At 45.6% G+C, this 12,158-nt stretch overlaps 1 protein-coding gene across 3 annotated transcripts in view; it reads left to right on the top strand.

Annotated features, from left to right (window-relative positions):
- SYT16 (synaptotagmin 16) overlaps window positions 1-12,158 on the top strand; it is a 131,672-nt gene that overhangs the window by 96,769 nt on the left and 22,745 nt on the right. For 2 of the 3 annotated variants that reach the window (XM_061613290.1, XM_061613291.1), the window contains 2 exons: window positions 3,926-4,138; window positions 6,860-7,116. In XM_061613290.1, the coding sequence (XP_061469274.1) occupies window positions 3,926-4,138; window positions 6,860-7,116 (470 nt within the window). The remainder of the gene's footprint in view (window positions 1-3,925; window positions 4,139-6,859; window positions 7,117-12,158) is intronic. The other variant, XM_061613289.1, reaches the window with a different exon arrangement.

Raw genomic sequence — 12,158 nt, 5'->3', positions numbered from 1 at the left:
CAACTGGGCTACTAGCCATTGCTAGCCTTATCCCCCATGTCTAACTTTGTTTTAAAAATATCCAACTGGGCTAGTAACTATTGCTAGCCTTATCCTCCATGTCTAACCTTCTTTTAAAGATATCTAACTGGGATGGTAGCCATTGCTAGCCTTATCCTCCATGGACTTGTCTAACCTTTTAAACGGATCCAACTTCGCTAGTGGCCATTGCTAGCCTTATCCTCCACATATAACCATCTTTTAAAAATATCCAACTGGGCTAGCAGCCATTGCTAGGCTTCTTCTTCAAGGACTTTTCTAACCTTTTAAACTGATTCAACTTTGCTAGTAGCCATTGCTAGCCTTATCCTCCATGTCTAACCTTTTAAAAATATCCAACTTGGCTAGCAGCCATTGCTAGCCTTATCCTCCACGTCCAACCATCTTTTAAAAATATCCAACTGGGCTAGTAGCCAGTTCTAGGCTTATCCTCCATGGACTTTTCTAACCTTTTAAACTGATTCAACTTTGCTAGTAGCCATTGCTAGCCTTATCCTCCATGGACTTTTCTAACCCTTTAAATAGATCAAACTGGGCTAGTAGCCATTGCTAGCCTTATCCTCCACATCTAACCTTCTTTTAAAAATATCCAGCTTGGCTAGCAACCATTGCTAGCCTAATCCTCCATGGGCTTGTCTAACCTTCCTTTGAAGTTATCCAACTTGGTGGCCTCTTGCAGGAGTGAATTCCCATAATTTAACTATGTGCTGTGTGAAGAAGAACCGTTATGATGACCACTCTCTGTAATATGTGGCCTAACTCTGGGAAAGGTGAGGTACAGAAATCTATTACAGGGAAGTCTACAAAGTGAACAAAATAAAAGGCCCAGACATTAGGGTTTTTTTAAAAAAAATATACTAACTGTTAGTATAATGTGTGGGAAAGAGAGACAGAGAGATTCTGTCAAAGTTTAATTGTTGTAAACCGCCCAGAGAGCTTTGGTTATGGGGCGGTATACAAATTCAATCAATCAATCAATCAGTAGGCCCATCCTGCTGAATGCAGACTGGATTCTCTCAAATATTTGTGCATAGAATAAAAGAATAGTAGAGTTGGAAGGGGGTTATAAGGCCATTGAGGCCAAACCCCCTGCTGAATGTAGGAATCCACCTTCAAGCATAAACTTAACTTAAAGCAATCCTACTTTCCACCCTCCTTGAGTGTTTTTTGCTTGGCTGGATTGTGTCCTTGTACTCTAATAAAATCCTTTCCTTGCCCAGCTGCCTCTTGAATGCCTCCAGTGTTGGAGTGCATGCACTCCAACTCTACTGATCAGGCCAATGGAGTAGCCATTGTTTTACTTGGCCATTGGATCTCACAGCTTCACTATTTTGTCTGGAGACTCTAGCCTCCCCTTGTCCTCCTTAAACGCCACCCCTGCGGGTCTGGGGTGCCTTCAGGGCGAGCTCTGGCTTTGGAAAAACAACCCTGCCGGAGACTAAGCTCATTGCATATCCCTGGTTATATAGGAGCAGATGTTCTAATGCCATCACCCCTGCTAATTTGAATTAAAAAAAGAGAGTTCTGTGTTGCATCTCAAATTTCCCAGCCATCTGTACCGGGAGAAAACAGAACAGGAGGAAGCCTTCCTCTGGGAACGTGTGGGACCTGGGGAGTGGTGGGCGTGTGGGACAGCTGGAGTGTGAGTGTGCGAGCGAGCATGAGCATGTGAACACACCAGCTGTCGAGTGTGTTACTATTTTGTGTTGCTTACCCTTGAGGAGAAAGGAACACAGTTCTGGCACCAGCCAAGGCTGGTTGCAGGCAACAGTTCCTCAGCACAACCAAAATGTGGGCGAAGAGCAATGGAGCAGCGTCTCCACTTGTGGGCCTGCTTCTCCCACCCACCCACCCACTGTTAGCATGAAAACGTTGTTGGTGTACAACTTCCGCGGTCCCTGCCCGTCGGCCTTGCTGGCTGCGGCTGATAAGAGATGTCGGCCAAAACTTTTTTTCGGGGGGGGGGGTTTGCGAGGTTGAGATAAGCTGCTATATATGGTACTCAGTGTCGTATTGATTCGTGTGCCACTTACATGCCACAATGGGCCAGCTGGCACAAGAGTGGAGACTTTCAGTGGTAGCAGACCAGCCTTATATTTGAGCACCAGCCTAGTAGCCACAGAGGGCTTGCAGGCAAGTGCGTGGAATGTCAGGTAGGCCAGTGAGTGCTGCCGGCAGAGGAGGGGCTGGGCACTCTGCATTTCTCCCCTGCACCAAGCAGAGAAACCAAGGAAGCTCACAAGAGAGGGAAGCGTCCACAGGAGGGCCTCACCTGATGACCTGGGGGCTCGGACAGATATGGGAAAAGGCAGTCTCTCTGGGAGAGAACTTAGGTACGGAGGTGGGACTGTTTCTGGAAATGCTGTCTCTGCGTTCAGTCCAAGCATATCATTTCCGAGCTCGGCTGCTGCTGCTACTGGTGGGGTTGCATGTTTGTAGCAAAAGCCTGATGTGCGCAGTGCTAATGAGGTGACCTTCCCTGTTGTCTCTCCTGCTTCAGATCCCTAGAGCAGTTTTTGCACTTAAAAAAAGCTGAATAATAAGGTGATGAATTGGAAAATTGCCTGAACTGTGTAGCAAATAGTGGCAGATGGCTTGCCTGAAATATGGAGAGAGGGGCAATACTGAGCCAGTGTTTGATTTACTGATGTGGCATGTCTGTCATTTCAGATGCAAACCTGGGCTCCTTGCTCAGCTGAGGGCCATGCTGTGAACTCTTTTCTCTTTGTTTTCCTCTTAACGTCTGTCAGGGTGTTGTCTGAATCCATTTTGTATGAACAGATCAGAGGTGATTATGTCCAAGTTACTTCATAGAAGCAGTTATGGAAAGCTTATATTTGAATGCTTTTAGATTGCTTTTATTGCCTATACAGCACCGTCAATATGCATGGTAGCAGAGTCGTAACTTAGTGGCAGAGCATCTGCCTTGCATGCAGAAGGTCCCAGGTCAGTGTAGAGCTAGATGGTCTCATTCAAGATAAGGCAGTTTCCTATGTTCCTGTGACTTCACCCCTCAGGAGCAGAAGCTCACTGGTAGAAATTAGTTGAATGTAGGAATAGAAAATTCTAACAATTTTGGTTCTCTCAATTTCTCATTTCTCCAATCTTAAATTCAGTTCTCCACATTTCTGCAGCAATTTGCGATTTTTTTTAAAAAAGAAAATCTTCATGAAAGTTCTCCAGTGGTTTAGTGCAAATTTCTCCTAATAAACACATTTTATAAGTGGTTTTGACTGACGTACACATTTTTGCAACCAGTTTCTCATCATATAATGCATTTTTGTATGTTATTTTCACTCATATATTCATTTTATGCACACTTTCTCCTCACATATGCATTTTTGTAAGTGTTGTTTGGTTGGCGGACGGCAATGCAAAATTCAAATAAGTGTGAATTTCGATGGATGGATGTGTTTCAGTTCTCATGTTTCGGAAAGTACAAATTTCATAGATTCGGATTTAAACCTGAACTGAATCGAATTTCTCGCCCATCCCTAGTTGAATGTTTACATTTACTAGTCATTCTTATGATTTTTTTAAGAAGGCTGCTGGAGCAACTGTTTAAAGTAAAAACAAGTGAGTCCTAACTACGACTACAACTACTCTCTATCAACATCCATCGCGATCATGGATAGAAAAGAAAACATGGATGGAAGTCTAAAGGGGCAGGGGGAGACAAATGGATCATTCTTGTTGATTCCATGAAGGGATCACCATTAGGAATATGAAAGGTCAAGGGGCGAAAGGGAAGTCATTGGAGATCCACCTTTCTGCCTTGTTCCTCATTTTCTGAAAGCCAGCTCCTGACCCAGAAGAGGCGTAGTTTTCTCTGTGTGCCGTTCCATGAGCTGTCAAATCCCTGTTTGTGTGTGTTCTTTTCTCCCAGTGAATAGTTACGGGAAGGACGAAGATCTAACGACCTCCTCGGACAGCGACGATGAGGTGATTAAGCAGTTTGAGATCTCTGTTTCACGTTCACAGAGCTTTTGGTCGGGAGTTTCCGAGAAAGGGACCCAAGTGGGTTTGGAGCACAGGCCAAAATTCAACCGCTTGCTGTCGAACCATGAAGAGTACAGTTCTGAGGCCTCTGAATGCGAAGGTATCATCCACCTCTGTCCAAAAGAAAAAAAACAAAAAGATTTGCTTTGAGTATTCCAGACGACCCAACATGGATAGATTGAATGTCTGTGGCTTAGAGGACATTGCAAAGGCAGACAAAAATGCATCTGTGGCCTGCTGAGGGATACACAAAGTTCTGAATTGTAAGGCTGCTTCTGTTCCTAATCCAGGGTCCTAGTGTGTGCATACCTCTTCTCATGACCTGCAAGGATTCTGCATTTTAAATCTAAATTGAGACGCAGCCTTTCATGAAGATCTCTCTCCACATGAGGCTTCATTTGAACCACAAGAACGGCTGCTGCAATTGTTATGCAGCATCCTAACACCCTGTCAAAGCTCTAATGAAAAAAAGACTCCTCTGTGGGTCACTTGCAGAGAATCCTGAGAATGGCAGGGGATTCTGGGAAGTGTTCTAAGGAACACGATCAATTTTTTGTGGGACATTAGCTAGGCCTCTTAGAGAGCATCTCAGTGCTCCCCTGTGGGCTGTACATTGCAAGGGGTAAGCTTTGTTCACCATTACTGAATTTCTTGTTGAGGAACTCTCCTTTCATGGACTCCCCTGTATTCCTGTATAATAAGTTTCCAAGATTTTACAGAATACAATTTTAAACCTCTCTCCCCTCCCCCACCCAGACTACAGGGTTTAGCTACTCAGCTGAATCCCTTGAACGGCGTCTCTTAGTAATGCCTGATGCATTTCAAAGCTCAGACAATATTCTGGCTGCAGACCAAATCCGCAAGGCACAGTGGGGAGGCAGGCTATGTGTGGGAAGTGTGTAATATAACTTCTCGCTAGAGAAGCACTACTTCTATTCTGGAAGCCTGTGGCACTTTATTTATTTATTTTTACATTTTTCAAAAAATAAAACACAACCCAACACCCTGCCTTTCAGCCCACTGCTCTGATGTCTTCCAAATGTATATATCAATCACGTCCTTGTTAATTTAGAGCTGCAATCTGTTAGGTACGCCAGTTCGATCTCAGTGGGGCTCATGACCTTCGTAAGTTCAAGCCCTGTGGAATGCCAGCTGGGCCTGCTGTGAGTGAATATGCCTAGAACTGGACTGTGGTACTGGAGACCCAGCTGCAGCCTTAACCTGGGAGTAGAGGCACACTTGAAGCATACCCAGCGCACATATAAAGCACATGGCTTCCCCCAAAGAATCATGGGAACTGTTGCTTGTTATGGGTGCTGGTAATTTGTAGTTCTGTGAAGGGGGCGACCACAATTCCCAGAATTCCTTGGGGGAAGTCATGGTGTAGACCTGCCCTAAGTCCCATTGAACTGCCAGGGGTGTAACTTCTGAGCAAACATGCAAAGGATGAAATTGTCATGTAGCCTGAAGATGTGAACACAGCTGAAATGTTAAATATCTCAGCGTCCCCTGCAGAGGTTTGTACAAGGAATGATTTCAGTTTATTCCTGGGTGGCTTCATCTGTCTCTATACTTTGCTTCTGTCCCCCCCCATCCCTTCTGTACCAGATAAAGGAATGCAAGTATGTGGTGTTGGTGTTGGGGGGGGGGCAATAGTAGAGAATATTTTCAGCTGAAGGGCAGCATTCCCTTCAGGGGGCCACATGCCGGTGGTAAAAGAAAATGGAAATGGACTGCCTTCAAGTTGATCCCGACTTATGGCTACCCTATGAATAGGTTTTTCATGGTAAGTGGTATTCAGAGGGGGCTGACCATTGTCTCCCTCTGAGGCTAGTCCTCTCCAGCTGGCTAAGGCCTGCTCAGCTTGCCATAGCTGCACAAGCCAGTCCCTTCCTTGTCCGCAACTGCCAGCTGGGGGGCAACTGGGCTCCCTGGGACTATGCAGCTTGCCCACGGCTGCACAGGTGGCAGGGCACATAACCCCTGAGCCACTCCCTGTGGGGGTGATCTTTAGCTGGCCCTTGACACCCAGGAGACACTAGCGGGGATTTGAACTCACAGACTCTGGACTCCCAGCCAGGCTCTCCTCCCCACTGTGCTATAACTAAAGTGGGTGTAGCAACAAGTGTAAAATTTACCTTAGTACAATCGTCTGGGTTCTACATGCCCTCCCCCTCTCCATCCAGGCAAGAGACATTATCAAATTTCAGGGGCACATTCCAGCCAAGCAAAAACGCAAGGAGGGTGAACAGCAGGGCTAGTGAGCGATGTGTCCAGAAGGGAGTTTCAATGGTCAGATAGAGAGGACTGGAGGGCCGTGGTTGGCCCCTGGGCCTGATGTTTCTCACCCGATTTAGAGAAACAGGATATAATGCATAACAAACACTGAGGTATACGCAGCAACCACAGGCAGCCTTCCACATAGTGAGAGGTGGCAAAGACAACCTCAAGTTTCTGATTAATGTAACAATATATGATATATGTGTTTTCAAACATCTGTTCATCGTGTTTTTAGGTTTGCAGTACATTTTCAGGTGTGCATTTCAAAAGACAACCCTTTGGGTTTCCAGCTCACCATTTAATGTGCAAAGAGGCCCTTAGGTTCCTGAGGAAAAGATTTGTTCAACCCATTTCCTGCAGTCCAGTTGCAACAAGGTATTCTTACTGAGAGGCTCAAGAATTCACACATTTCTTATGTATAGCTATTTCTTCCAGGCCCCTCATTGCAGTAGATTAAAACATACGTACACATGCCGAAGGAAAGCGGAACTGCTGATGTTAATCATTTCAAAATGATTTCCCTCTGCTTTTAAAATCTTAGATCTTGATGGGTTCAGCCAACTGAGTTACCAAGACAACCTCTCTTATCACGAAGATGACCATCTATCGCTTGATTCAAGAACTGCATCAGAGAGCAGGGGCTCTGGGCAACCCAAAGACCCCGAGCTGGAGGTTAATGCGACACCCACCCTCAGCCGTCAAGAAACTGAAGGGAGCTTGGAAATGGAGACGGCTTTTAGCAACCAAGGATTCGAAGGGAATGACGCAACTGACAGCTCCTCGGCCTGGAGTCCAGAGGTAAGATAAAAACAGTTGATCCTGCAATAAGGGTATGTTTCATTCTCTGAGGCCTCCTGAGAGATGGCTGCATTTCTGTTTACCGTATTAATGTCAGGATACGCTAAAAAACGGAGGTGGTTAATGGAAGAGCATTGCAATATTATGATATCTCTGCTAAAAGCTGTGGCTGTTGTCTGTTTTGTGTGAACAGGTCACAGGTGATTATTATATCTCAATTGTTTTAAAGGAGAACTTATGGAAAGTCCATATTTGAATGCTTTGGATGTCTGTTGTTATCTACGTGCAATGTGCATGGTGGTAGGGCCGTAGCTCAGTGGCAGAGCCTCTGCTTTGCATGCAGAATGCCCCAGGTTCGATCCCTGGTCTCTCCAGGCAGAGCTGGAAAAGACTCCTTGTGTGAAATCTTGGAGAGCTGCTGCCAGTCAGTGCAGACAATACTGGACTAGATGGACCAATGGTCTGACCCAGTGTAAGGCAGCTTCCTACGTTCCTGTGTATGTTTCATGGTGAATAAAAGAGGAAAAGACTGAGGAGCTTATATCCCCCAGAGGCTTTGCACTCCTCTGACCTCTTCACTCTTGCACCCCCCCACCTCTCAGGGTGCCAGTGGCTGACTTATTGCAGCAGAGCTTGGTAGGGAAGAGTGTCATGGTTCCCTTGTCTGCCATTGGCTTAGCTTCTCTGATGTCATTGAGAGCGGCGGGCAGCCTAGGGCTAAGTGTCTGAGTCCTAAGAGGTATATTAGAACCTTAGAACTGGAATTCCTAAATGCTGTGAACAACTCAAGTTAAATTAAGTGCCTGAATGCCACACGATTTTTCAAATGGCACTTTGATGCCATCTTGAATAGTGGCACTTTTGGGGCACGTCTACACCATCAATTGGTTTAATACTCATGTCTTTTCCCTCTGGAATACTGGAAACTGTAGTTGATGTGTGACAAGGAGAGCATCTCTAGGAGGACTCTTAGCGTTTTTTTAGTGCCATCACCAAACTGCAATTCCATTTACTCTTTAAGAGAAACCATATCATTAAAACTGGTCTGAAACCAATCCATGTTTGCAATGCCCTTTTAAAGTGTGCTGCAGTCATTTTCTGGGTGTCCTCAACAAAAACCCTATGAAGTGGGTCAATGTTGTTCCCATTGTACAGATAGGGAACTGAGGTGGAAAAGTAGAATTTAATCCAAGGATCAGTTAAAGCAGGGGTGGGGGACCAGTGGCCCTCCAGGTGTTAGACTACAACTCCCATCAGCCCCAGCCAGCGCAGCCAATAGTCAGGGATGATGGGAGTTGGAGTCCAACAACACATGCCAGCTGGAAGGCAACATGTCCCCTATCCCTGCCTGAAAGAATCACAGCCTTTCAAAACCCATTCTCCCTGTTCCCACCTTGGGCCTTGTTGCTTGCCCAGAGATTGTGGCTTCTGTTGATCTGATTCAGCCAGAATCAAGTTTGCCTGCCAGAATTCTACAGTGAATATAGAGATAAGGATTTTGTAGCAATTGCTACAAAGGAGATTGGGAAATGAGAACTTTTAAGGCTTTACAAATTATGCAGCTGCAGATACTTCTCTCATCCACATGGTTGTCAACTATTAATGAAACATGCCAGGTTGCAAAAATAATTTTAAAAAAGCATCCATATAGAATCTTTCCAGCAGATTCAGAATACCAAAAATAATACAGAAGTAGTATGTGACTTACTGGTTTGGTTTGCACATAATGCTAAGCTCATGGTTAACATTAACCATTGCTAATAAACCATAGTTAAAGGTGAGGCATCTCACAGATGATCGTGTAAACTTTGGTTTATTACTTCCCCCACTTCCCCTATTAAAGGAGACACAAGCCAGGAACAGCAGCTCTTCGCTTGCGGCTCTGTAGCTTTCAGGCAGTGATGACACCTTAGTCATAGTTAAAGAGGAGAACTAGGTTCACAAATAATGCTAAACTGTGGCTAACATTAACTAAGGCAGGGGTAGCTAGTGTGGTGCCTTCCAGATGTTGTTGTACTACACCTCCCGTCAGTCCCAACCAACATCGGCAGAGATGATGGGAACTGTAGTCCAAGAACATTTGGAGGGCCTCATGCAGGCTATCCCTGAACTAAGGTTTATAAACCAGCTGCAAACCCTAGTCAATAAGCAACCTTTAACCATAGTTAAGCTGCAGGGCTGGGTTCATACATAATGCTAAACCACAGTGTAATGAACCATAGGTTCATCAACCATGGTTTAGCGTTATGTGCAAATGTTACTTGCCACCCTGAGCTCCTGCTGGGAGGAAGGATGGGATATAAATCAAATAATAAATAGATAACTGTGGCAGTGAGCCATCTTCTCTCCAAATTATTTATTTATTTATTCACTGTATATCCTGCCCTTCTTCCCGAAGGAGCCCAGGGCGGTGATAGTTCGTCTATTGCTGCCCCCATACTGTTTCTTTGAGTGAGGGCCATAACGTAGTGGATGCTTTGCATGCAGAAGAGCTCCTGGTTCATTCCTTGGTATCTTCCAGTTAAATGGATTTCCGTGACAGGGCTGCAAAAAGGAATCTGCCTGAAGCCCAGGAGCATCATTACCAGATTAAGACCATACAGGTCTAGAAGTACCAATGTCCCGACTTGGTATCAGGTGGCGTTCATGTGTTTTGTGCCTCCACTATTCCAGTCCTTACATCAGGGATGGGAAACCTATTGCTCAGGGGCCAAATGTGGTCCTCCAGGCCTCTCTGTCTGGTGGTTTGGATTCTCCCTGGACCATACCTCTTCCCTATTCTCCTTGAGTGCTTTCACCTGGAACTCTGATGATGTCGCTTGCTTGACTGAATGGATGATAGGGAGAGGCGTCTGAGTGTATGTAGAATCTAGTCTGCTGGACAAAGATAAAAATCACATTAGTTGCTCCATCCTTGTTTGCCTCTGATCCCGCCCTCCACTGGCACGTGCCCCTGGAACGTTATTCATAAGGAAATGCGGCCCTTGGACTGAAAAAGGTTTCCCCGCCCATACTTTTGGACCAAAACCAAAATCTGGATTCTATAACTATCTCTGTGCTTAAATGTTTTAGCTCACTCACTGTGGAATTTCAGATTATGAGTGTGGCCCTAAAAAAGCAATTTTGCATGTCGGAAATTACAGTGAATTTAGAGAGAATATTACGATGATTTGCTACAAAGGAGATAGAACGGTGGGAATTTACTGATGTCTCATTCACTCCTTATCTCTGAGCCTCAAAACTCTCAGTTTTTCTTTGAAACTGATGGAGTTGGTGGAACTGGGGAGGTGGCAGCCCTTTAGATGTTTTAGACTACAAGTCCCATCAGCCCCACTGTAGTGCAAACATCAGAGGGCACCAGGTTGAAGAAGGCTGGCTTTGTTCCTTATTGTCTTCATGTACCACAGAGCTTCAGCTTTCTTCCCTGAAGCACCAGTGACCCCAGTCATGTCCACTGCCCCTTGCACCTAAGCTACTTCAAAGGGTGCAGGTCCTCTCCCTTCTCTTTTGCACAACAGACTTTTCTACTCCATCCTGCTCGCACCCAAGCATCCAGCAACCTACTCTCCTGGTGCAATTCCCCATGGCCTTCTGGCAGGAAGAATGCCCAGCAGCTGACGGATCCCCTTCCTGGAGCAACCTTAGAGCAAATCAGAGAAGACTCTGCTTCTTCCCCGAGTCCTCTGGCACAATCTGATGGCTTGGAAGTGGGGGTGGAAGTTGTTGGCAACCACAAATAACAGCTGAGTAGTCAACAAAGCCTACATTTATGGACTCCTGCCCTGCAGCACTGTCAGAGGAGGGAAGCAGCCTGTGATCTACCTAAACAAGCTGAGAAGGAAGACCTTTCCTCTGCATAGAGAATCTGATGCTGCTGCTATAGAAACTGCTACTCTACTCTGTTTTGTGCAATGGATACACATACCCCTGTCTGGGCAGTTGGTAGTGGGGAAAAGCGATCACAGTGACAAAGCAGAGAAAATCCTTCCTATCTGAAACAAGATTGGACTGCTTCCAAATGCTGCAGGTACAAGGAGAATGTAGCAGCTATCAGAACAGAGGAGAAGGAGGATCAAGTTTAGACCCAAATAACAAATCAAACTGGAAGGAAGCAGAACAGATCTCCAGCCACCCAGCTCACTCTGCCACTCCTATGCTTGCTGGAGATTAGGTGTTGACCCGTGGAACTGCTACCGTACTGTCCAAGTTAACACTTCACTGAGAACATAAGAACATAAGAGCCTGCTGGATCAGGCCGGTGGCCCTTCTAGTCCAGCATCTTGTTCTCACAGTGGCCAACCAGGTGCCTGGGGGAAGCCCGCAAGCAGGACCCGAGTGCAAGAACACTCTCCCCTCCTGAGGCTTCCGGCAACTGGTCTTCAGAAGCATACTGCCTCTGACTAGGGTGGCAGAGCACAGCCATCACGGCTAGTAGCCATTGATAGCCCTGTCCTCCATGAATTTGTCTGTCTTCTTTTAAAGCCATCCAAGCTGGTGGCCATTACTGCATCTTGTGGGAGCAAATTCCATAGTTTAACTATGCACTGAGTAAAGAATTACTTCCTTTTGTCTGTCCTGAATCTTCCAACATTCAGCTTCTTTGAATGTCCACGAGTTCTAGTATTATGAGAGAGGGAGAAGAACTTTTCTCTATCCACTTTCTCAATGCCATGCATAATTTTATACACTTCTATCATGTCTCCTCTGACCCGCCTTTTCTCTAAACTAAAAAGCCCCAAATGCTGCAACCTTTCCTCGTAAGGGAGTCGCTCCATCCCCTTGATCATTCTGGTTGCCCTCTTCTGAACCTTTTCCAACTCTGTAATATCCTTTTTGAGATGAGGCGACCAGAACTGCACAGTATTCCAAATGTGGCCGCACCATAGATTTATACAACGGCATTATGATATCGGCTGTTTTATTTTCAATACCTTTCCTAATTATCGCTAGCATGGAATTTGCCTTTTTCACAGCTGCTGCACACTGGGTCGACATTTTCATCGTGCTGTCCACTACAACCCCGAGGTCTCTCTTCTGGTCGG

This window comes from Rhineura floridana, chromosome 2 (assembly GCF_030035675.1).
Source record: "Rhineura floridana isolate rRhiFlo1 chromosome 2, rRhiFlo1.hap2, whole genome shotgun sequence".
Taxonomy (NCBI): domain Eukaryota; kingdom Metazoa; phylum Chordata; class Lepidosauria; order Squamata; family Rhineuridae; genus Rhineura; species Rhineura floridana.
This window is presented reverse-complemented; position numbering and strand designations above follow the sequence as displayed.